Source organism: Mirounga angustirostris, unplaced genomic scaffold (assembly GCF_029215605.1).
Source record: "Mirounga angustirostris isolate CCGP_5_RB_7025 unplaced genomic scaffold, mMirAng1.0.hap1 SCAF_9, whole genome shotgun sequence".
Lineage (NCBI taxonomy): Eukaryota > Metazoa > Chordata > Mammalia > Carnivora > Phocidae > Mirounga > Mirounga angustirostris.
In genome coordinates this window covers 92,311,028-92,336,048 of record NW_026991717.1, presented here as the reverse complement: position 1 = coordinate 92,336,048, position 25,021 = coordinate 92,311,028, and the positions used below count along the sequence as shown (strand labels likewise).

The window sequence follows — 25,021 nt, the reverse complement described above, 5'->3', positions numbered from 1 at the left end:
GGGAGTCTGCTTCTCCCTGCTTCTCCCTCTGCCCCTCCCCCTGCTTGTGCTCACTCTCTCTCTCTCTCAAATGATAAAAAAATAAAAAAAAAATTCATACAACTTAATAGCAAAAAACACAAATAACTCAATTAAAAATGGGCAAAGGACCCAAATAGAGATAACAAATGCTGGCATGGATGTGGAGAAAAGGGAACACTTGTGTACTGTTACAGGGATTGTAAACTGGTACAGTCATAATAAAAACCAGTATGAAAGATCCTCAAAAAATTAAAAATAGAATTACCATATGATCCAGCAATTACACTGCTGGGGCTATAGTTAAAAGAAACAAAAACACTAACTTGAAAAGATATTTTCACCCTCATGTTCACAGCAGCATTATTTACAATAGCCAAGACATGGGAAACCTTGTGTCCATTGATGGATGAATGGATAAAGAAGTGTGAGATATAAATAAATAAATACATACATACATACATAAATATTTCAGCCATAAAATATGAGGAAATCCTACCACTTGCAACAATATAGATGGACCTTGAAGGCATTATGCTAAATGAAGTAAGTCAGAGAAAGACAAATACTGTATGATCTTACTTATATGTGGAATCTAAAAGTTTACATAAAAGTTTATGAGTTTACATAAAAAAAAGAGTTCAGACTTGTGGTCCCTACAGGTGGAGGGTCGGCGAGGGGGGGAATTGGAGGAAGGTAGTCAAAAGGTACAAACTTCCAGTTATAAGATAGGCAGGTATTACTGATGTAATGAACATGGTGACTATAGTTAACACTGCTGTATGACATGTTGAAAAGTTGTTGAGAGTTAATCCTAAGAGTTCTCATCATAAGAAAAAAAAATTTTTTCTTCTTGCTTTTTTTTATTATATCTATATGAGATGATAGATGCTAGCTGAATCTATTATGTAATCATTTTTACAACACATGTAAAGCAAATCATTGTACTGTATGCCTTAAATTTATACAGTGATGTTATGTCAATTATTTCTCAATAAAACTGGAGAAAAAAAATTTAATGTTAAGTCTCACAGGTTGGAGCAGAGAGCTGTCAAAACAACCACTAGTGGGTATCATTCAGCCAGTTATTTCAGAAATTATGCATATCATCCCATGTTCTCAAATTTAAGAAGTCCGTATCAAATGTCCTATTAATATTGCTCTAGTATTTTCCTGATCTTCCTGAAGAGTAATGCCATCAAATAAAAGTTTTTTGAAATTTGTCTGGGAATTTTCTCTCCAGATAATGATTAATAAAAATGATTAATAATCCTGTCCTGGGATCAGTATGATGGTTCTAAAGTATTTTACAAACTAAGGTCAGACTTCTCTTTTAAAATTATATCTTTTTTTAAACGCTCAGCAGTACTCCCTCTTGCTCACCTCTGAGTTCATCTAGACATTTAGACTCACAAGACCAGAGTAGCTTACACTTAGAATCAAAGGATGAAAGGACAAAAAGCATAGCAAGTCAGAAAGGTAGTATCAGACATTTTCCTTATATAGGAGTCCTCAAAGCAATCCACTAGCCCAGGAGCTTGTCCTCATTGACCACCCCCAAATAAACAGTTCAAGTGGAAGAGAATGAGATCCACACGGACATGTGCAATGGTCATCCTGGGTTAGAAGCTCCATGTCCCAGTAGGAACCAATATTCATGGGCATAATTTCTAGGTTCCCCCAAAAGACAGTTACTGAGTTATTTAGAAAAGCCCAGAGTTTTGGCTTCACTCCAGGAATTTATAGTTCACAACTTTCCTAGTCTAGGTGAATTCACCAGTCAGGGTCATTTTTACCAAAAACTACATTGCTGGTTACACAGTTGACATTCTACCTTTATCAATTTTCCAAGGAAACATAATGAGAAAGCTAACCCAAAGTCGAATTTGGCCACAAAGAAAGAGAAAGGTTTTTCTAACCTTTTACTTATTCTTTCTATATAATCTTTCCCAGATTTCTAATTAAATACCTTATGAAGTCACACACACACACACACACACACTTGCGCACACACACATGCACATACACACACACACAATCTCATCAGTACCAAAAACTAAGACAGACAAGCATTTCAATGCTGGAGTCTGAGAGAAATCGTACTTCCTATGAGACAGATGGAACTTCCCTGAGGAAAGCACTTAAATTCTGATCATGAAGCAGATTGCCTGAAAAGGAGGAAGAAAAGAATGCATACTTTACCACTGTCTGTTTCTGAAGAGATATGGGGTCTCTACCAACCAGAAATTTAGAAAACTTTTCTTCTTTTCAAAAATGGCTAATCCACGAATTGACTCTTTCCTGCTTACTGCTGCAAGACAATTTTCCAGCAATCCCTTGTGCTTCTGCATGTGTTGTAAAGAAGCATTGACAGTTTTTGTTCCAGCATATCTTTTCTTTTTTTTTTTTAAGATTTTTTTTTTATTTTTATTTATTTGAGACAGAGGGAATGAGAGACAGAGAGCATGAGAGGGAGGAGGGTCAGAGGGAGAAGCAGACTCCCTGCCGAGCAGGGAGCCCGATGCGGGACTCGATCCCGGGACTCCAGGATCATGACCTGAGCCGAAGGCAGTCGCTTAACCAACTGAGCCACCCAGGTGCCCCCAGCATATCTTTTCAAGGATGTTTGCATAGAAAACAATCTTGAAAGATAGAAATGATGCCTCCCTCTAGAGCAGATGGCAGTTTTGTTTCCTAACCAGAAATAGTAAAGCTAATGTCTTTAGTAAGATGTTTCAGTGAAAACTGAACTAGTGGACAAGAAATATCAGACACCTAACCTTCAGGGGTAAGGAAACTAGTAAGAAGCAAGCTGATTTATAATGCAAATCTGAGAAAATTTCAAGAACTGTAATAACGCTCCAGGTATACCTGAAGGCAAAGGGTTGAATTGAGCTGAAAACAGGAGAAATGGTTGAGAATCTACATTTTAAGAAAAAGTTTTCCTGACCTTCCCCAGCCGAAGACTTGAGGATACCTGTTAAAGCTGAAGGATTAGTTGCCATCTGACAACAGATTAATTGAAAGTCTTCATATTGAAAAGTGACATCCCTAGCCCTCTTCCCATGTTCCTCTCAGAAAACAATAGCAGACAAGTTTATCTCTGTGCTGACTGTTCTCTGTTTAGCTCTCCACCACTCTCTGGCCTGTCACCCAGGCCTCTTTTGCCTTTGACTTTCACTTGAAATCAGCCAAAGAGAGGCTCCAGCCGAATAACAAAAGGTGGAAGGAGAGAGGGGTTGAGCTATGTATTCTGCCCCGTCGGACAACAGGACCACATACTTTTGACAATGGTTGTGTTCCTCTGCTTTCAAATACAGCAACTGTTAGGTGTACTCTCATACCTAGTTATAGATTTTTCCAGGTTCCAATAACACTGTCCTTTCTCCTTGCATCTTTAGGCCTGGGGGAGATAAAGGCTTCCAGCTATTTTTAGTCTTTGGGTATTTTACCATCCCTTGAAGGGTCCTATTTGTAAATATTCCCCTTATTAAATTCTCCTCAAAGCACTCTTCCATTCTGAGCTGCATTGTTCCTAAACAAAAGGGAACGGCATAAATGGATGCCCAGAGTCATGAAACAGCTCACCATGTTCTAGGAACTATACTAGATATGTGAGGTGAGGAGTGATTGGAGAGGAGGCCCAGAGTATGCTATTTTCAGACCTATATAGCATGCTGTCTACTGGCTATTCCCACATGGATGCTACACAGGAATTTCAAAATCACCAAGTCCAAAACTAAACATATCTTCTTAGCCCAAAACCAATATTATTCTGATATTATCTACTTCTATGTGGTGCTATTATCCATCAAATTGCCCAAACCAGAAACAAGAAAGTTTTGTTTTAAAATTTTCCATCTGCCAAGTCCCACATTAAACTGGCCGTTATACTCCCTTAATCTCTCTTCAATCTGTCCATCCTCACTTCCAAAGTTTGGTGTTAGGCTCTTATCATGTTTTACCTTGACTGCTACAAAATTTTCTGAAATGGTTTTCCCATCTACAGTGTCATCCCATTCTAATCAATTCCCCACACAGAGCCAAAGTTGTCATTCTAAAATTCAAATGCTAGTAAGAATGTTCAGAAACTCAATCATTCATACATTGTTGGTGGAATTGTCAAACGGTACAGCCACTCTGGAAAATAATTTACAGTTTCTTAAAAAACTAAACATACACTTACCATATGATCTAGAAATTACACTCCTGGGCATTTATCCCAGAAAAATGAAAACTAAATCCCTCAAAAACTTGTAAATGATTGTTTATAACAGCTTGTTTTAAAGATTTTTTTTTATTCATTTGAGAGAGAGAGAGAGAGAGAGAGAGCACAAATAGGGAGGAGGGTCACAGGGAGAGGGAGAAGTAGACTCCCCTCTGAGCAGGGAGCCTGACATGGGGCTCGATCGCAGGACCATAGGATCATGACCTGAGCCACCCATGGACTCCTATAACAGCTTTATTTGTAATACCAAAAAACTGGAAACAACCAAAATCTCCATCAGTAGATGAATGGGTAAACAAACTGTGGGTACATCTATAAATAAAAGTGAACAAACTATTGATACTTACAACTTGGTCAGATCTCAAGGGCATTATGTTGAGTGAGAGGAAAAGTCAATCTTAAAAGGTAACATGTTGGGCGCCTGGGTGGCTCAGTTGGTTAAGCGACTGCCTTCGGCTCAGGTCATGATCCTGGAGTCCCTGGATCGAGTCCCGCATCGGGCTCCCTGCTCGGCAGGGAGTCTGCTTCTCCCTCTGGCCCTCCCCCCTCTCATGTGCTCTCTCTCATTCTCTCTCTCAAATAAATAAATAAAATCTTAAAAAAAAAAAAAAGGTAACATGTTGTATGACAAATCTGTTTATACACACTCTTAAAATGACAAAATTATTGAAATAGAAAACATATTAGTGGTGTCAGGTTTGTTGGGCAGGGAGGTGGGAGGGGCAGGTTTGGATGTGACTACACAGATTAGAATGAGGACATCTTCCTGGTAATGAAATAGTTTTGTTTCTTTGATTGTAGTAGTAGTTATACAAATCCACAGATAGGATAAATTGACATAGAGCTATATATATGTGTTGTACCAAGGTCAAATTTCTATTTTTGATACTGTAATATACTTATAATTACATACAGTGTAACCACTGGAGGAAAATAGATGAAGAGTGTAGGTGGAGGATGGGCTAGAATGGTGATGGGTATCAAGGAGGGCACTTGTTATGATGAGCATTGGGTGTTGTATGTAAGTAATGAATCACTAAATTCTACTCCCCAAACCAACATTGGACTGTTTGTTAACTCCCTAAAATTTAAATTAAAAAAAATATATGAAGGATACTCAGGATCTCTCTGTAGTATCTTTGCAACTTCCTATCAATCTCTAGTTATTTTAAAATGAAAAGCTAAAATCAAACTAAAATAGCAACTTAAGCTTTCAATAAATTGTAGTTAAAGAATATAAGGTGATTACAATATCTACTTTGTCCCCAATTGGAACGCCTGGGTGGCTCAGTTAAGTGTCTGCCTTCGGCTCAGACCATGTTCGCAGGGTCCTGGGATCAGGTCCCACATCAGGCTCCTTGCTCAACAGGGGTCATGCTTCTCCATCTGCCTGCTGCTCCCCCTGCTTGTGCTCAGTCTCTCTCTCTCTCTCTCTCTGACAAATAAATAAATAAAATCTTTAAAAAAAATAATTTGTCCCCAATTATAGGCAGAGTATACCTGAGTCATCCTGTCTTTTTAAAGTCAGTCTCTTTTCTGTTATTTGCCAAAAGACTTCATTGAGTCATGTCTCTTCTATTTCCATCAATATTTATTTATTTTTTTCTTTTCTGCATTAGAAAATGATCACCTCCACACTGCAGCCAAGGTGATCTCTTTAAAACAAATCTTATCTTGTCATTCCCTTTTTACAACTTTTCAATGTCTTTCCTTTTTCCTTAGAGTTCTTAATGTGCTCCTTCAAAATGATCAGACTCTTAACTCCCTCTGTAACATCATTCATCACCACTCTTCTGCTAGCTTTTATCCTTTAAGTCTTTGAACAAACCATTGCACTCTTTCCATCTCAATATCATCATCCCAGATGATCCCTCTGCCAGGAATTTTTCCCTTCCTTCACCTAGGTAATTCCTAACATTCTTTAGGCCTCAGCTTAAATAATATTATCCCACAGAAGGCTACCTCAATCCATTAATGTAATAAAACAACCTGCAATATGGTTTACATACTCTGTGGGATATGAAATCATTTAGTGGTATAAAAGGTTTTAATTTTATATTTATTTCTCTTGTCCTGATAGCACACACAAAGTTTCTAGATTAGGACTTATTATTATTATTTAGAGCAATAACCACATTGGTGTCCCAAGCCCCATTCTTCCTGTATGGGGTGATGTGATAAGAGCCAGATGGTTATGTCTGCATGTATACAAAGGGGGTTCTCACACAACAGGAGAAGAGACCTGAAATTATGAATCTGAAAGCTTATATAACAACTGCTATACCACTACACCCTCATCTTCTGAGAGAAGAAAAAAAACCTTATCTCCCTAAGATAAACAAATCATGTGGAATATAAACAGATGGCTCTGTATTTCAGTCCCTTAAAATGTGAGGAGTAAATGAATCTGGTAAAAGGAGATATTCTTCATCTTTAAAAAAAAGTGCCACTGCTCTATGAGGAGTGCAGTTAGCTAACAGCTTCCAACTGCATTGCCTTTAGGATCTGTTAAGCCTTTGACTTCAATAAATTGACAGTTACATGCAAGAGAAAAAAACTGGGTCACTATCTTACCCATAAAATCAAGTCAAAAATTAATTCAAAATTATAAAAATTAACTCAAAATGGATTAAAGACTTGAACGTAAAACTTGGAACTATAAAACCCCTAGAAGAAAACATAGGTGGTTAGCTCATTGACATCAGTCTTGCTGATGATTTTTTGGATTTGACACCAAAAGCAAAGGCAACAAAAGCAAAAATAAATAAGGGAGACTACATCAAACTAAAAAGCTTCTGCACAGCAAAGGAAACCATCAACAAAATGAAAAAGCAACCTACAGAATGGGCAAAAATATTTGCAAATCATATATCTCATAAGGGACCAATACTCAAAATATATGAAGAACTCATAAAACTCAATAGCAAAGTAAAATAAAATAAAACAAAACCCCACAATCTGATTAAAAAATGGCAGAGGAACTGAATAGACATTTTTCCAAAGAAGACAAAGAAATGGCCAACAGGTACATGAAAAGACACTCAACATCACTAATCACCAGGGAAATATAAATCAGGACCACAATGAGATATCACCTCACACCTGTTAGAATGGTTATCACCAAAAAGACAAGAGATAACAAGTGTTGGCAAGGATGTGGAGAAAGGGGAATACTTGTATACTGTTGTTAGGATTGTAAACTGACACAGTCACTTAAAAAAAATAGTATAGAGATTGCTCCAAAAACTAAAAATAGAGCTACTATATGATCCAGGATTCTACTGTTGGATATATACCTGAAGGAAAGGAAATCACTACCTCAAAGAGATATATGCACCCCCATGTTCACTGCAGCATTATTAACAATAGCCAAGACATGGAAATAACCACTAGGGTGAATGGATAAAGAAGATGTGAGATATATATATATATATATATTTGCATTTGCAGCAACATGGATGGACCTTGAGGGCATTATGCTTAGTGAAATAAGTCAGACAGAGAAGACAAAAACTATATGATTTTACTTTTATGTGAAATCTAAAAACAAAATAAAATCAAACTCATAGATACAGAGAACAGATTTGCAGTTGCCAGAGGCAGGGGTGGGGAGAAGTAAAATGGGTGAAGGTGGTCAAAAGGTACAAATTTCCAGTTACAAAATAAATAAATCCAAGGATGTAATGTACAGCATGGTGACTACAGTTAATAATACTTACTGTATATTTGAAAGTTGCTAACAGAGTAGATCTTAAAAGTTCTCATGACAAGAAAAAATATTTTAACTGTGTACCGATGGATATTAACTAGACATATTGAGATTATTTTGCAATATATGCATATATCAAATCATTATGTCATACATCTGACACTAATATAATGTTATACAACAATTACATCTCAATCCCAAAAAATTTAATTAAAAATGGTTTTTTTTAAAGATTTTATTTTTGAGTAATCTCTACACCCAATGTGGGGCTTACACTCACAATCCTGAGATCAAGGGTCACAAGCTCTACTGACTGAGCCAGCCAGCCTCCCCTAAAAAAATGTTTTTTTAAGCCTTTGAGTCAAGGCCATCTTCTTCCCAGGCAGCCTCCACCATTATGGATTCCAGGATCTGTTCATTTCCGCCCACTCTAGGACACCTCTGATGGGTTACCCCAAGTCTCCCTGTTGGGTTAGCCAACACTTTGTCAAATCTGCATTGCAATTTTAGGCTCCCTCTGCCCAGTTCTGCTTCCTTTCCCCTTTTTGTTCCACAAATGTCAGGTATGTATCAAAGTCTGAAGATTTATTAGGCCCAATCCTTCTTCCTCTCCCTTAACCTTCACAGGCTTTATCTCCCCCCAAAATTCTGGTACTCCTAAGTCTATCTTACCAACAGCTTGTTTCAGGATCTAACCTGATATATCTTTATAGCACTTTCTACAATTTGTAGTATGTTTATGTTTGTAATACTGTCTCTATTACACAGCAATCTCTGGCAGTTTTTTCTAAATTTTCTAAATACCTCACATAGCCTGGGTAACCTCCCTTTTGACTGCATCCTCATCCCTCCTCCAGGCCCAGACACAGCAGTAGTGACTGTATAGTTGAATCTTACATAAGGGAAACACAACTGAGAGTGAAAAGAATCTAAAATCCTGTTTCAGGGCTTACAACTGTAGGATTTCTCAACCCTTGGCATTATTGACATTTTAGATTGGATAATTCTTTGCAGTGGAGGCGCTGTCCTGCACACTGTAGGATGTTTAGCAGCATTCCTATCCTCTACTCACTAGTTGCCAGTGGCATCCCTCTCACTTGTGGTATTTATGATTTAAACGTCTCCAAACATTGCCAAATGCCCTGCTGGGGGGAGGGGGTGTACAAATCACCCTTGGTTGAGAGCTATCGGCCTTGAAGAAAGAGCATCTTTTTTGTAATTCTCCCCAAAATGCAAAATGCTCTATGGTCATTTAGTACCCTGCTGGAACTTACCATTGTCCTGGGAATATTCCTCCAGGCTAAGCAGACCCAGATGCCTTGGCAGCAGCTCCCACACAGTGTGAGGCTTCCATTCCCTTCCTCCTCTGTCTGTCCTTTGGACCCTAAGTGGGTCTGCATGTGTTCGCATGAGTAACAGACTTAAGCCTGCACAGATTATCACAAATGGCTGACTGAACCTTAAAGGAAGGCCCATCCAGGGCAGTTATGTTGATGTCCCAATGGACAAATGAACACTGTCCCTTTGCTTGTATGCCTTCTCATTATAGTTTGCTATCCACAAACTGTTTCCTCCAGTTTTGTTTGGAAAATCATTAGTCAGCCTTATATCAATAGCTGTTGCTGTTCACCCTGGAGCATGGTATATACTAGTTATTTCTCACATGAAAAGTGATTATTTAAAAAATAAAAGTTTATATTTCTGAGTGTCTCCCCTTAATATTATAAGGTTCCTGTTCTGGCTGAAAGTGTGAGCCATGGCCATCTCCATAACAGGCATGGAGACCTCTCATATTTCTATCTCAGATGCTTTGGAATATGAATGCCTATCTCCTCAAAGTCTCTCTCACACAATGTGCATTTCATACGCTTTCATACATGTCACTTAACAGATATCTTAAGTCTAGCTTTTCCCAAAAATCTGGTGCAAATTAATGTCCAGCCATTTTCTCATTATGCTGCAGACAGAAACTTCATATTATCTATGTAGATTTGCTTTCCTCTCCTCACCTCAACTGTTTTCTTCTCCTTACTTGCATTTATTTGCATATTTTAGATTTATATTTCGAACTCTGAATATTCGATGTGCACAAGATTTAGTGAAAACAGAATTTAGACGAGGGGATTGCAAAAGTCACTTTAAACAATTAATCCATTACAACCAGTTCAGTCCAGTGTTAACGGAAAAATGCGATATATGGTTCTAGGATGCTGCGGAATTTTCCTGGATGAGGAATACAATGAACTCTCCTGTCCCATGCTGACTTGTTGGGGAGGGGGACGGAGTTAGTGGAGAGAAGATGCTGGATCAGAGCCGGAGGGGTTTAGAACGGAAAACATTCGTTACTCCTCTGGCTCCTCCTTCTCCGCCCCCAAGACTGAAACAGGGCGCCGTGTGCAAAGCTCCCAGCCCGCGAACGCGTCTTGCCAAGGCGCTGAGGTGAAGGATGCACCATAATCCGCGGTGGTTAGAGTAGAGCATCACTGGCAGGGCTCAGTCTCAGTGCACCGTCACAAACTGCTTTGCAACAGAGTCGTCAAGATTAAAGCTTTTGGGATTCGATAAAATCAGGTTCAGAAAACATCACTTGGGGAACAGCTTGGGGAAACAGCTCAAATTAAACATTCCATTGCAAGTATAACTTTGCATTCAGTCGTTTATCCTCTCAAGGACAAAACGTTCTTTCTCATTCTCAAATGAGACGGCCATAGAAAACTAAAAGCTCTCTCAAACGAACTCGGAAAGCTGTTTCTTCAGACAGGTAAGCAACAGACACCACCACCAGCTATCAAACCAGTGGGGGAGGAGGGTAGCTGAGAAAGGCCAAACCTAAAAAACCGCGGTAGCGCAGGAGAGCGCAAGCGACGTCTGACGTAAGCCTTCCTGCCGCAGAGCATAACGGGAGGAGCGGCGCAAGGCGCTAGGGGCGCGCGCCCTCTGAAAACGAAACGAATTCTGCAGAAGACTAGAGCGGCGCTTTCGGTGCTCTTGGCAGCTTGGGGTTACCCTCCTTTTGTGGAAACAGCCCATTGTCCGCGCGGTAGGGGCCACCCCGTTTTCTCGAGTCGCACGGTGACGCAGTTCCTGAGCGCGCCAGTAGGGGCTGGCTGAAGGGCGGGCTCTTCAAATTTGAATTCCCAAACTGTTGTGGGTGTCAGGGAACCTCGCGGAGGAAGTGAGGGTCACCTGAGGCCGGGCTGCGGGGGGCTGGAGCTAACCTGGGCCAGAGGCGCGAGCCTTGACCCCACGCGAAGCCAAGCCCGGACTGCCGCCCTCTAGCCCTTTCAGGCCCGTCACCCAAGGTATGAACTTGCCCCGGTCCCCTCGCCTCCTGCCGTCGGTCCCCTCTGGTGCTGAGAGTCCCAGCCCCTCAGCGTTTTCGGCCCGCGTGGGCTTTTGTACGTTTTTGGCATTGGTAGGGGTCTCAAAACTGCTCATTCGTTGTGTACATAGTTGTTGCGTGTCTACTTTCGTTCAGATTCGTTTCGATGGTGAACGCTCGAGGCCCTTGTTCTAAAATCACTTGGAGTAAAAAACTTGTGATTTGTGTGCATCCCTGCCCTTGGACCCAATGATCCACGGTGCTATAGAAACAGTTGAACCATCGAGCTCGTTTCTTCTGGTTAAATTACACGTGTAATGGTTGCAAACATAACGTAGATGTTAATAAAATTATTTAGAAAACGGAGGGCCCCTTCATCCCACTTTTCAAAGTTAAGCACTGTTCACAATTTGGTACACTTCCAGATTTTTTTTCCCTGTGCTTATGCTCATGTGTTTTACAGCAATGCAATTGTACGTCCTCTTCTACTCCTTCCTTTTTTATTTAATATATCCTAGCTATTTTCTACGTCAGTACATATTCAGGAATATATCTTTTTATTGAATACATAGAATTCAATTGTATGGGTGTAGTAGCACCATAGTGGTGGAGATCTAAATTGTTTATAGTTTGTCCTGTACTTCAGTGAACTGTATAGTGCTTGTTTAAGGACTTGGGCCTTGAAGTCAGACTTAGGTCCTGCTCTTAATCGTTGTCAGTGGGACCTTGGGTAGGTTATTTAACTACTGTGCCTTAGTTTCCCCATCTTCAAAACTCTCCAGAATTGCTGTAAGGTTATGTAGTGTCTGATGTCCATGCCGTAAATATTGACTGTTAGTACCACTTATATATTTGCATTCTTCATGTAGTTGTTTCTGTAAGAAAAAGATTTAGAAATGGAATTTCTTAGTCAATAGCATGCACACCTATATTTTGAAATTGATCTTTTCCAATCTGATAAACAAGAAGACCCACTGTTTAAATATGCATCTCTTCACTTATTAGTAAAATGAAGTGTCATTTGACTCAGTGGCTTTTTGTATTCTTTATTAATTGCCTTTCATGCCTTCTGGCCATTTTCTGTGTTGATCATTTTTTTAAATTGATTCATTTGGTCACTTTGAATGTTATTTATAGTAATTGAGTTGAATCAATTCCTTTGTATGTCAAGTGCTGGGGTTTTTTGTTTGTTTCCCCCCAAGTGTATCATTTGCCGGTTAACTTAAAATTCCTCTCATTTTTTCCCATCTCCACCTCCCAGTTTTGGTTAGTGTGCTTTGGGATTTTTTACCCTTTCCATTATAATTACAATAATAATAATAATTATTATTATTATTATTATTACTGCTACCACTATAGTAAATTCCTAGAAGAACTTTTCATGTAATTTTGGGAAGAAGAGTAATAGTTACATTTAGAATCATATCCATGATAAAAACAGTTGTTTAGCCTTACCTATATATTTACATACACTATAAAGTGCTCATAGCTAGCTTTTTCATACAATGGTTTTCTCATGCCCAAGTCTTTATTTTAAATAAATAGCAATTTTTTTCTTAGTACATCAGCATTTGTCAATTTTCAGAATAAATGGCAACAATTAGATTTTCCAAATAGTTTTAAGCAGTTAGTGAAGCACAAGCATACCATTTTAGAATTCACCTTCTCTTCTCTAGTCCAAGAAGGAACTAACAATTTCTTGTTAGTGACCTCCATCTGTTAGGTTAAGCCTGTGCTTGGCCTTCAGGATACTCTTTTCCTCAACCTGAGGAATGCCTGTTACTGAATCCCCATCCTCTAACATCTGTCTCTTCCATCAGAGTCTGAGCATCATAATCTGTTTTCTTTGTTTTGCTCTTCTGTTAACTAGGAGGAGAATGGGGCTTTAAGGGTTTGGCCTCTACCTGGTGATTTCCTGTTTTTCTTCTGTATCTATTCTGCAAAGCCTCTATGGGCAGAAAATCCTAGATAATTTTTTTTCCTCTACATCCTCTTTTCCACCAACCACACTGAAACCGTAACTATTGCCAACTCTTTTGGCGTCTGTTGAGTTGCTATTCATCACACAGTGGGAAGGAGGGGCTCCTAGGAATCTTCTGTGTCTTTTTTTGAGGGGGGGTGGAATTTGGGGTTTTCCAGAATCTTGACTACTCACCTCCATCCTACTACATGTTTGAATTGGGAGGGAGGAGGTTGGGCAACATGAAAGAGGAGTTATATGCTGGTTCTTCGAGCCTCTCAGTGGGACCATAATTATCTGCCTTTAGATGAAAACAGTAATGTTTGTCTACTACAGATTGGGCCTGTTTTCAGTTTGACTAGTTTATTTGCATTTTATACTTCCTGTTGAGCATTTCATTAGGTTGTGAAGAATTGAGATTATGTGAACCTGTACATACTTTTCCAATTTTTAGTGTGCAGTTGTCCCAATTTATTCATTTTTTATTTTGAGAGTTTAAAGTGAACCACTAGTGAGTATTTTAACTCTCAGCACAGGATTCCTATCACTAGCACGTTGCCAAACACATAAATCTATGCATTATTAGTATATATTTACTGAATTAACATTCTGCGGAAGAATTCAGTAGTTTTTGTGTCACAGGACTAGATTGCCCAGATAGCCGCCTTTGTCAGCTCTTGTTATTGAGGAATATTTCCCTTTTTTCTCTTATAAACTGTTGGATAAAATGCTATTTGTGTCTGAATTTTTAACTTGCATACTTCTCACACAAGTTACTTAGAGATACTTGATTTCTTTGATCTGACTGCATTTGTATTTTCTTGGTACACTTTTTGTTTATATGATGTTAAATACTGATTAGAATAGTTATAAATACAGCAATAGAGATGCAGTAAGTTGAAACTAGTAAGTTCCAAGCTCCTTAGGTGGAAATGTTTTATTTATTTACCAAGTATTACAAAATGCAACTATATGGTTCATCACCTAGAATCTTAATTTGTAGGTGTGGGAAATAAAATATATTTATAAAAACAAGCTAAAACAAGTCTAAGACCATGTATGCTCAAGTACATGATTTCCTCTAAAAATTCTAAATAGTATTAATTTTTTTAAAAATCATAATGAGTATAGTTTACTTTTGATTTGAGAGTTTTTCAACCAAAACCTCATAGTTAAAATGTTCAGCAGCATAACAAAATCAGGATTGGGAATTATTTAATTAAAAACTTGAGTGAATCTTTCAGCTTTCATTAGGATGTATCATCTTAGCTGCTGCCTTAAAATTTAAGTGCCTAAAAGGAAAAGCGATGTTTGTGAAATTTAATCTTTTATAGTCTAATATAGTGCCATATGCAGATGTGATTTAATGCTTTTTGATGCAGATATTGGATTGGAACCTCCAGGACTTGAAGTTCAAGTATTTTAAAAATCAGATACTCGAAGTTCAATTTTTATAGTTACTAAGTAGATGATTTGTTGAATACTGCTTTTTTCTAGAGAAGTAAATTTAAAGACCAAACTGTTCATCTAAAATAATAATAAAATGAGTCTTTAACAAAAATATAAAGCCTTAGATTTGTGAGCTATGGATTATCCAGTGTTGTTATGAACCAGTTAAGCCTTTTAATTAGAATAATATTGTTATGGAAAGCAAATAAACTTTTTTGCACCAAAGCATGATAAAGGTTGATTTCACATTGAATTACAGGTTCCTCTGGGCCCCTGCTGAATGAAGGTCTGCTATCCTGAATATTGTGTTTAAGTGAATTATCTGTTAGAGAAAATTTGTTTCTACTGTTTATCAAGATGATCGCAACACCTTTGAAACATCCAGGAATTTATTTGTCTTCAGAGACATCTTCTCAAAGAAGAAATACGCCCATGCATGCAATCTTTTTTGACAGCATTCCTGCAGGCACACTTACTCCTGTAAAAGATTTGGCAAAATATCAGAACCCCTCTTTAACATTGAGTGACCATAAAAAGAATCATTTTCTAGAAGTGACAAATTTTAATAATAAAAATATATTTCATTCCACCATGCTAGCAGAGGCTACCACCTCTAACAGCTCTCTTAATATCAGTGCCATAAAGCCCAATAAGGATAGATTAAAAAACAAAGCAAACTATGAATCACCAGGAAAAATATTTCAAAGAATGAAAGAAAAAGTACTGCGTGACAAGCAAGAACAAGCATCAGGAAACTGTAGTTTGTTGGAACCACCGAAAAGTGAAAAGAAAATTTTTACTCCTAAAGGAGCTGAGAAAAGAGTATTGCAGCATACCTACGTCTGTAAAGAAAAGGAAAACAACAAATCATCCCAATCAGATAACAGTTCACCAAGAGGTTAGTTTTATTATGTGTTGATTGAAAAGCTATGATGTGTTGTGTTTATTATGTCTGATACTGTTTTAGGTACTCAGGATACAAGAGTGAACAAAATGGACAAAAGTCCCAACCCTTGTGTAACTAGCTCATATTTAGGTGGTGGGAGAGACAGATTTAAATAGTTTTTATGGTACAATAGAAGAGAAGTGCTATGGAAAGAAAAGACAGAGTAAGGATGATGGGGAGGGTTGAGTGGGCTGCAGTTTTCCATGTGGCGGTCAGGATATGGTTCAATGAGAAGATGGCATGTGAGCCAAAAAATTAAAGGAGGTGATAGATACAGATAGAATATTGGAAGAATTGGGAAGGATGATGCAGACAGAGTAACAGCTGATACAGATACTCTGGAATAGGAGCATTCCTCAACAATTCAAGAACCAGCTATGAGATTAGTGTATCATAGAATGAGTGGACAGAAGTGGGGAGGAGGGGACAGATAGAGTCAGATGACGTAGAGCCTTATAGGTGAATGTTAAGAATTTGGGCTTTTATGTGAGCAAATAACCCTCAGTGGAGGGTTCTGAGCAGAGAAATGAGAAGATCTGACTTATATTTTTAAAATATCACTTGCTGTCAATTTGAAATAGTACATTTATCTAGGTGAGATAGGGTGTTGGTTTGGTTTAGGTGGTAGCAGTGAAAATAATAAGTGGTTGGATTCTGGGTGTATTTTGAAGGAAGAGCTCATAAACTGGGTGTGGAATGTAAAAGATACAAAGGTGTGGAATGTAAAGATAAAAAAGTTATATAAAGAAAGTAAATAAAATCTTTTTAAAAAGATATAAAAGGTATATATCTTTTATAAAGATATAAAAAATGTAAAACCACCTGTAGGGTGTTTTTGTTTGTTTGGTTCTGGGTTTTTTTGCTTGAGTAGCTGTAAGGATGGAGTGATTTAACTGAAATGGGATAGACAGGGCTGGGAGGTGCCCAGTAATTAAGTTTTTTGTATGTTAATTTTGATATATCTATTAAAAATTGAAGTGTAGATATGATTAGGCTGTTGAAAAAAATTAGTTGGGATTTAGGGAAGTGGTCCGGTGAGAAAAATACATTTGGGAATCATTAGCACTTAAATGGTATTTGAAGAGATTAAATGAGATCATCAAGGAATAACTGTAGAATGAGAATACATTCAAGGATGAGTCCTGAGGCACCCCAAAATTTAGAAGTTAAGAATAAACGAACCACAAGAAGATTAGGAGGAGGAAGAAAAACCGGAAGTGATACTTCGGAAGCCAAAAGAACAAAATGCCTTTTTTTTTTTTTTAAAGATTTTATTTATTTATTTGACAGAGACACAACGAGAGAGGGAACACAAGCAGGGGGAGTGGGAGAGAGGGAAGCAGGCTCCCCGGCCGAGCAGGGAGCCTGATGCGGGGCTTGATCCCAGGACACTGGGATCATGACCTGAGCCGAAGGCAGATGCTTAACTACTGAGCCACCCAGGCGCCCCGGAACAAAATGCTTTAAGGAAGGAGTCTTTCACTGTATCTAATGCTGCTAATCAGTCAAGTGAGATGAAGGCTGAGATTTAACCATTGGATTTAGCAACATGAGGGTCATTGGTGGCTTTGATGGGGGGATTTGGTGGAGTGATAGGATCAAAAACGTGATTCAAAAGGGTTCAAGAGAGATTGTGAAGGAGAGAAATTGACAGTGGTAAGTATCGACAACTCTTTGAAGAGAGGAAAGAAATATGGGAAGTATGGTTTTAAAATAGTTTTGGAGTGGCTGGCTGTAGAGTGTGCAACTCTCAGTCTCAGGGTTGTTGAGTTCAAGTATATATACACGTATATTTTATTGTTTTTAATGTATGGTGAAAGAACATTTTTGTATGCTATTGGGACTGATCCAGTCGGGAAGGAAAAACTAAAATTGGTAGTATGATACCCTTGAGTAGTTGAGAGGGAACAGAATCTAAAAGTGGAAGTTTTGGCCTTAGCTAGGAACATAAACAGATCATAAATCAAACAAGAAGATAGGCAGTGTTATATGACTTAAGGAATAATCTGAAGTGGACAATAAAGCCATCAGCTGAAACTGAGCATGAGAAACTGGTATTAAAGTTTGAGGAGGTGGGGGTTTAAATAATACAGGAGAGTGGAAGAGTAAATGGTCTATGCCTAAATTTGATTTCTTGTGCAACATTAAGGACCTACTTGAGACTTGTGAGCATGAACTTAAATGAGAGCAGTCAATGTGGTTTTGAGTTTTCCTTTAGCCCTGCATAGGTGCTGCTGGGGAATAGGCAGGGAGTTGGATTTTATCAAGATTGTAATTTTATCAACTAGGATGAAGAGGACAAAGGAGTTGAGGTGTGTGTATAAGGGGACCATGAAAATTAAGTTAGTTATACAGAGAAAAGAGGACCTGAGGGAGATGAGGAAGTGTGAAGAAGTGTTAGGTGGTAGGATAGTCATTGGATTTGAGAGAATGATCTGGAAAGGTAGAATGATCAGAATTTGGGACATTTGAAATAAAGATTTTAATGAGTTGCAGTAATTGATAAATATATTTTACGTGCACTATCTCCTAATCCTTTCAGCAGACACTATGGGTAGATGCTCATTTAATAGTCTAGGAAATGGGGCTTACAAAGAGGTTATGTCTGCTCCACATCTCACAGGTAGTAGGTGATGTGCTGAGAATTAATACAGGTACTTATTTGAAAGCCCATGCACTTTACTACACAATAGACTGTGGATATATTGTTGTATTTCAAAGACAGTGATATATTTTGCTACAAAAAGAGTTTCTAGGGGAGTTTGGGATGGAGGTAAGGGACTACACAAAATCTATGTTTCATACAGTCTGGGAGAAAAGGGAGAAGCAAATAATGCACATTAAAGCATGTCTTAATTGTCAAGTGGAATTAGAGAGGAAGAAATAACTCACTGCTTTGAGAATCCGATGACTCTTTTCCCCGAAAATGCACAAATTTTGTATGTAATTTCAGAGACCTTTTGGAGAATCTGCATGGACTTTGTACTCTAAGATAAATGACCTAGATTCTATAGTATGTTATAGCTGATTGAATTACCTACTTGTCTTTACTGCATTGCCATGCCATTTCTAGTAGAATTAGTTAAATAGAATCTTACTCTTCTTTTATGATACACATCATTATAATAAAATCTTTATATTAAGATTTCTAAAGCTAAAGCTGCATATTTACTAAAGCATAATCACTATCAATTTTTGTCAGAATATTTGAAATTAAACATATAAAGTAATTCAGTTTTTCTTCCAATTTTAAGTCTGTTACCTTCCCCTTTTTGTGTGAAAGAAACATTTCTACCTTCAAGAAATAAAACTTTAACAATCTAGGATATAAAGTAGAATAAAATGTAAGCAGTACTATTAGTCCCTACTTGTCTAGTAGATAAGCCTACCAGATTTTTGTCTTTAAAGGTCTACTAAAGAGATGTCAAAGGCATATAAATTATGGTTGTGTCTGCTATTGAGTCACAACATTGCAACTTTTAACATACAAGCTACACCTCTTCAACTGTTCTTTCGTGTTTTAGAAATTTACAGCAACCAGAAGCAGAAGCAGAATTTTCAAGACTGGATGGCACTTCATATATAATCTTAAGATATACCTCTCTGATTTGTGGCAGCACCAGAATTTTATTCCAGATCACTAAGCTTCTGAGTCCAGTAATAAACTTTTATCTAGAGCTGGCAAGTTATAACATGTAGAGTTTTTTAAAAATTCTTTCTCAGCATACTGTAGATACAGAGAATGTGATGAAAGCACGAGAAGATAAAAAGGGAAATGTAACTCATATCTTACAGAAGTATACTGTATTGATCTGATCATTATTGAATATAAGTAAAAGACATTTTTTTCTTCTCAGTGACTAATACAATTCAATTTCCTCTTTAAAAAAAAAACAACAAAACTCAACCTCAGTGCAAGAATTTCCTCTAGAATCATCAAATAGTACTTTCCTTCTGAAAAAGCAAAAGATTCAATGTCAGCAGGAAAAGAAAGCATCTCTGCATAATTTAACTTACGGTAAAGTGCTTTTTGTTTTGTTGAATGTATAGTTGAATGTTCTAGATAATTATTCTCCCTATGTAGGCATCCCTTTCAGAGAAAGACTGAGCAGAAGGGTGGAGCATTCCTAACCTGAACACTTCTTTTTAATATAAACAGTTTGATATTATTCTGTTTCTCTCTTTTAATTTCATATGATTCTTCTATAAATTCTTCTATAAATGTTTGGTCTTGTATTTTTTGCAGAGGCTCCATTTCTGAACCAAGAACATGAAAATGTTTCAGCTGCAGGATTCTCCAGCAAGGCATTACCTAGAGCTCAGTTGGCTAAACAAATTCTTCACTCAAGGGAGAATACATTTGTAACCACGAAGTCTAAAAAGGACACCTTTGTTTTAGAAGGCATTGATTCTGTTATTGAAAAATCCCAAAATACTACTGTTGACACTCTCAATACTAACTGTGTTCCTGTTAAAAATGGTCAGTCAATGGTTTCTGATAATAAGATGACAACAGAAAGGACTTCACAACAGGAAATTAATGAGAACACAATGCCCAGAGAGACTGATCTTCTGGGTTCCATGAATGATACATGTAAAATTGTGCTTGCAACTCCAAGATTTCATATAACAATACCTCGGAAATCAAAAAGAAATGCTTCAAATCATTCTCCTCCAAATACACTTCAAACTCTTACAAATGGAGTTAAAAATAATAAGGTAGGACAACTTAAGGCAGATTTACATTTATGTTTTTACCCTCTCGTTCTTCAAGAACTGAGCTCTTAAGCTGTCATTAACAGTAGCTTCATTTTTTTGTTTTATTGTTTAGTGTAGAGGCATTGTGGCCTAGTTGAAGAGAGCATTGGGTTGAAAGTAAGAGAATCCAAGTGTTAAGTCTTAACCTTGCTCTATTACTAGTTGTATAATCTTCAACAATTTACTTACTCTCTTTGGGGATGAACACTGAGTTCATTTCTGTTCTTAATTTTTTTTTTTTTTTCTGATTCTTGGAGTACGATTAACAGCAATTAAAAGAGAAAGGGATTATAGCTTCTGAAGACTTGAGAATTTTTCCTATTGTAAAATAATACAGAGTGATCAATAAAACACTTTAGGCTATCACACTATGTTACATTAGGATAAATTCTCTGAAGTGGAATGGAATACAAGTTTAAGGACAAAGATAGAATGTAAATTTTCCAATTGTTAAAGGTTTGTCCATAAATTTTTAAAAGGATGATAGTGGTATTTAAATTCCATCTAAATTTGAGGGGTGCCTGGCTGGTTCAGTAAAGCATGCAACTCTTGATCTTAGGGTTGTAAGTTCAAGCCCCATGTTGGAAGTGTGATGTAACAGTTATAGTTTTGGGTTTTTTTTTTTTTTTTAAGATTTATTTTTATTTTAGAGAGAGAGAGTGCATGAGGGGCGGGGGTGGTTTGCAGACAGAGAAGGAGAGAATCCTCAAGCCGACTCATTGCTGAGTGTGGAGCCCCATGTGGGGCTCAATCCCAAGACCCCTAGATCATGACCTAAGCGAAATCAAGAGTCGGACGCTCAACCAAATGAGCCACCCGGGCATCCCACAACAGTTACAGTTTTATATCTCAATGTATTCTTTGGAAATTGCATTATTTGCAAATATTTAGACTTAATGAAAATTTTTAGATGTTGCTTTAAAAATGTGTGAGGTGAGTTGAGCAAAAAAGTTTGAAGACAACTATAATGGGAGATCCCACAGTACTAATTCTGTCATTGCTACAGTGCTGTTTATCTTACTTACTACAAGAAGATTAAGCCTCCCAAGACTCTTATCTATATACAGTTCTGTATATCCCCTAGTTCTGACCCAGTCTGTCTCTCATCTCCAAACATTGCATTGTACCCTCTTGAACTCAAGATGTATCATCAGCAAAATGTTAAATTCTCAATTTTCTGTGAACATTTCTTAACCTTGCTCTAACCAAAATATGGCTTCTTTTCTTAAATGGTGGCTCTTTTTTCTCCCATATCCCACAATGTTGGACCTAACGAGGATATAATGTATCTCTTTTGTTTCTCATTATTATTTCAGGCCATTTTCCTTCTCTTTAATACAATCCCTCCCCCTCTCCTCAGCTTCTTTGAAATAAGTGCTATAAGACTTTATTACTCCCTGTTCCTTCTTGTAGTCCTATATAATACATAACCTGCTAGTCAAGACCTTGCATTACTATTAAAGCGTTTAACACCTGTTACTTTTTCTAATGCTACTATTTCTGTCATCAACTCTGGTGACACTAACATCCATATAGATGATCCATCCAGCCTCCTTGAATTCTTGATCTTAAATGACCTTTCCCTTACCATTACCCTCTACCCTAGTCATACTCGTACCTTGTCTTTGCCAGTATGCACCCAGATTCTCACTTTCAAGCATCCTGCTCTCCAACTCCTGCCTTTCCAGATCATTCTACCCCTAACATCAATACTCCACCTTACTAAGGCACCCTTTAGTCCATCAATGCTCTCCTGTCCTCATTTCCCTCTTTACCTTATAGATTCCATGATCCCATCATTGTAACATTCCCTTGATTTAACTCTCGGGTCTCTTGCTTTTCCCTCTGTTATCTCTCTCTCTTTTTTTTTTAAAGATTTTATTTATTTGAGAGAGAGAGAGAACATGAGAGGGGAGAGGGTCAGAGGGAGAAGCAGACTCCCTGCTGAGCTGGGGACCCAGTGCGGGACTCGATCCTGGGACTCCGGGATCAAGACCTGAGCCGAAGGCAGTCGGTTAACCAACTGAGCCACCCAGGCGCCCCTCCCTCTGTGCTCTTTTGACCAAGTTGTGATCCTAGTTAAATTTCACTCATATACCTAAGAAGCAACAGGCAGGGGTATCTGGGTGGTCCAGTTGGCTGAGCATCCAACTCTGTTTCAGCTCAGGTCGTGATCTCAGGTTTGTGAAATTGAGCCCCATGTTGGGCTCTGTGCTCAGCACAGATTCTGCCTAAGACTCTCCCTCTGCCTCTCCCCCCTCTTTCTCTAAAATAAATAAATCTTAAAAAAAAAAAGAAAAAAAGGCAACAGGTGGCTGGAACAAAATGCACAACCACACTGGTCTCATTTTAAATTTGAGAGCAAACCTTAAGTGGGCTCTCAGTACTGAACATCAGTCCTGCTACACTTCACTTGTTAATCCACTTGACTTGCCTAGAATAATATTTCATGCTTTTTCTCTTAAAACTTCCAAATCTCCTCTCTCTGCCTCATTCTCAATTTATTGAACTTCATATTCCCATTACCAAATCCACCAATCTACTTGCTGCTCTCTCCACATATTCTGCTTCCCCTTCTCTTGTAATGGATGAACAATCTGTGCTCCCTTTTCAAGGCCAATTCATTTCCTCTTACCACCTAAAGAACTTTGTCTCTCTAATTATACCCTCAGGTGTTTCCTCTCTTCTGGAAAATTCCCGTTAACATTTATTTGTGCTGAAACGTGGCCTGCATTTAAAAAAAGTGCAAAGAAAAAGTTCACCTTCCTATTACTCCCTATCCTATTCCATCTATCACCCCATTTTTTTGTTTGTTTCCATTTACTGTGAAACACCTTGAAAGAGGTATATGTATTCACAGTTTTTGCTTCTTCTTATTCCCTCTTAAATATGTTCTACTTTGGACATTCAGAAATCACTCCATGAAGATTGCCCTTTGCAGGTTCACCAGTGATTTCCATATCACCAAACTCAATAATTATTATTTCTTATTATTCTGTTGCTCACAAGGGTTTAACACAGTGAATCAAAACATCCTTCTTAAAACATTATATTGCTTTTTATTTTGAAATCCATGATATCTTACTCTTGATTTTCTACTATCTCACTGGCCATTCTTCTCATTCCCCTTTGCTGCTTCCTGTCAAGACTGTATTATCCAGTGCTGTAGCTTTAAATTCCATTTCTCTACAGGTAGTTCCCAAATATATATCTCCAGTCCAGAACATTCTCCTAAACCCCACACTCACATATTCAATTGTCTATAGGGCTTCTCCATTGATATCTAATAGGCATCTCAGATTTAGTATGTCCAAAACTAAACTCTTGATTTCTTCCCCCAAAACTGCTCTCTATTGTGTCCCATATTGGTACATAGTAATACCACTCCCCCAAATACTTAGGTTAAAAAATTTAGATTCATTTGAGACTCTTGTTTTTCTATCATACTCCACATCCAAACTGTGAGGAAATCCTGTTGGCTCTCCTGTCCTGAATCTGGCCACTTCTCACTATTCAGCCACTACCTCTTGGTCCAGGACACCATAATCTCTTGGATTACTACAATAGCCTAATGGTCTCCTTGCTCCCCCTGTTGCCTCTCTCTCCTTCCTAATGTTTTTCAGACAGAAGCCAGAATCATCATCATCATCATCTTTTTTTTTTTTTTTTTTAAGAGTCTATTTGTTTACCCTAGAGGAAAAGAGTGTACACGAGCAGGGGAAGGGGGAGAGGAAGAGAGAAGCTTTAAGCAGACTCCTCGCTGAGCGCATGGCCCTACACAGGGCTCGATCCCATGACCCTGAGATCATGACCTGAGCTGAAATGAAGAGTCTGATATTTAGCCAACTGAGCCTCCCAGGTGCTCTGCCAGAATCTTTATATAGTCCAATTTCTCCCGAGTAACCCCTTAAAATATTAAATCATGTCACTACTCTGCTCAAAATCCTCTAGTAACTTTTTTTTTTTTAAGTATTTATTTATTTGAGAGAGAGAATGAGAGAGAGAGCACATGAGGGGGGGGAGGGTCAGAGGGAGAAGCAGACTCCCTGCTGAGCAGGGAGCCCATTGCAGGACTCGATCTAGGGACTCCAGGATCATGACCTGAGCTGAAGGCAGTCACTTAACCAACTGAGCCACCCAGGCGCCCATCCTCTAGTAACTTTTTATCTCAAGAGAAAACCCTAAGCCTTTACTATAGTTTACAGGACTCCCACATAATTCAGTCCTTGACATGCCTAACCTCATCTCTTACTCCCCTCTCTTGCTCTCTTGCTTATTCCTTTCGAGCTACTGTGGCCTCTATGCTATCTACTTGGGGACTTGTACCTGTTCCCTTTGCCTGGAAGAACCTATTCCCAGGTAACCCATATGTCTTATCCTTCACTTTATTCACTTCTCTGTTCCAAGACTTTCCTTATCATATCTAAGTAAGCATGTCTTATACTTATTTTTGATAATAATCACTGCCAGACATTATTTGTCCATTTGTTTGGATATAACCACCACCACCCCACTTGCTTCTACACATCCACCCCCCAGCTCCCGTGAGTGCACGTTAGCATACACACACATGAATGTTTGCTCTAACAGGGCAGCCATTTTGTTTCTTACCAAATCCCACTGCCTAAAAC

General features: G+C 38.2%; 2 protein-coding genes across 3 annotated transcripts in view; one reads left to right on the top strand and one right to left on the bottom strand.

Moving 5' to 3' along the window:
* Positions 1-15,037: 15,037 nt before the first annotated feature.
* Positions 15,038-25,021, bottom strand: part of FANCM (FA complementation group M) — a 108,919-nt gene continuing 98,935 nt past the window's right edge. The window contains exon 24 of the mRNA XM_064570994.1: positions 15,038-15,164. The gene's annotated coding sequence lies outside the window, so the exon portion shown is untranslated. The remainder of the gene's footprint in view (positions 15,165-25,021) is intronic.
* Positions 15,044-25,021, top strand: part of MIS18BP1 (MIS18 binding protein 1) — a 42,117-nt gene continuing 32,139 nt past the window's right edge. Inside the window, exons 1-3 of one of the 2 annotated variants that reach the window (XM_064570995.1) lie at positions 15,044-15,584; positions 19,546-19,650; positions 19,879-20,351. In XM_064570995.1, coding sequence (XP_064427065.1) covers positions 15,044-15,584; positions 19,546-19,650; positions 19,879-20,351 — 1,119 coding nt within the window. The remainder of the gene's footprint in view (positions 15,585-19,545; positions 19,651-19,878; positions 20,352-25,021) is intronic. The other variant, XM_064570996.1, reaches the window with a different exon arrangement.